The 1309-nt window shown below is 67.5% G+C and overlaps 1 protein-coding gene across 1 annotated transcript in view; it reads left to right on the top strand.

Annotated features, from left to right (window-relative positions):
* Positions 1-1309, top strand: part of KIAA1522 (KIAA1522 ortholog) — a 26337-nt gene that overhangs the window by 22277 nt on the left and 2751 nt on the right. The window contains exons 4-7 of the mRNA XM_009332211.1: positions 25-116; positions 489-605; positions 725-762; positions 832-1297. Of these exons, the coding sequence (XP_009330486.1) occupies positions 25-116; positions 489-605; positions 725-762; positions 832-1297 (713 nt within the window). The remainder of the gene's footprint in view (positions 1-24; positions 117-488; positions 606-724; positions 763-831; positions 1298-1309) is intronic.

Genomic DNA, 1309 nt, shown 5'->3' with positions numbered 1-1309 from the left:
CTGCGCATCCTCGGGGGATGCCAGCGTGTCCTTCCGGAGCCGGGCGGCCTCCTGTGCCACGGACAGCATCTCTGAGGACGCCCTCTCCATCCGCTCCGAGATGATCCAGCGGAAAGGTACGCAGCTGGGGGCCTGCGAGGCCGGGGGACGCGAGCCAAGAGGGTGCGAGGGGGGACGGGGCGCACGGCAGGAAAGCTGGGCTCTGCGTTGGCGTGGCCACGAGCCAGTGCGGGGATTTGGGGGCCCTTGGAGAGAAGAGAGCAACTCCGGCTGAGTCAGAGCGTTGGGGCTGGGCGAGGGGGACAGACGGACGGACAGATACCATCTCCTCCCTGCTCAGACTGCGCGGCTGTTTGGCAGCTGCTGGTGCCTCTCCGGGCCCAGCTTGTCCTGGAGCATCTCTGGCAGTGGGGGGGAGCTGGGGACACTGGGGACGCCCTGGCCAGGGCCCCCCTCACGCCAGCTGGACCCGCTCATGCCTCTCGCAGGTTCCACCTTCCGACCGCACGACTCCTTTCCCAAATCCTCGGAGAGGGCCGGCAAGAAGAGGAAGGAGAGGAGGACGACGGTGCTGGGCATCCCCCAGCATGTCCAGAAGGAGCTGGGTAAGCGTCGGGGGCAAGAGGGGATTTTTAGGGTCTGGTCTCGTTGCCCAGGCTCTGTTTGCCTTGGCTGGGTGCCTCTGCCTTGGGATCATGCCGGGTTCGTCTCTCCCTGCTCCCAGGTCTCAGGAACAGCCAGGAAGCCAAGGGACGCCCCGAGGCTGATAGGCGAGGGCAGGCGGGGCGCGGGGGCAGCCAGGCACCTCAGCCCTTGCTGAACGGTGGGCAGGTCTCCGGCGACGCCATCCGCATCCCCACCATCGACGGGAAGCTGCAGCCACTGGCTGTCCCCAGGGGCGCCCGCGTCTGCCTGGGAGCCTTGGAGGAGGCAGACACGGTCCTGCAGAAGCACATCGACCGGGTTTACTACGACGACACGTTGCTGGGGAGGAAGACGGCGGCCAAGCTGTCGCCCATGGTGAGGCCAAAGTCGCTGGCCGTGCCGGGCATGACCACCAACGCCAGTCCCCCGGAGCTGCTGAGCCCCGTCATGTCCATCTCGCCCCAGGGCACCTACATGTCCAAGATCATCCCCAATGCCATCCTGCCGCCCATGGTGGATGTGGTGGCCCTGACGCGGAGCAGCGTGCGGACGCTGAGCCGCTGCAGCCTGGTGTCATCCAGCCCGGCCTCGGTGCGCTCCCTCGCCCGCTTCTCGGAGCACAGCACCCGCAGCCGTGAGCCCTCCTCCTCCAGCGACAACTGGA

This window comes from Pygoscelis adeliae, unplaced genomic scaffold, assembly GCF_000699105.1.
Source record: "Pygoscelis adeliae isolate BGI_AS28 unplaced genomic scaffold, ASM69910v1 Scaffold359, whole genome shotgun sequence".
NCBI lineage: Eukaryota > Metazoa > Chordata > Aves > Sphenisciformes > Spheniscidae > Pygoscelis > Pygoscelis adeliae.
Note: the sequence above shows the minus strand (reverse complement) of the source record. Positions and strands in the feature narration are given on the sequence as shown.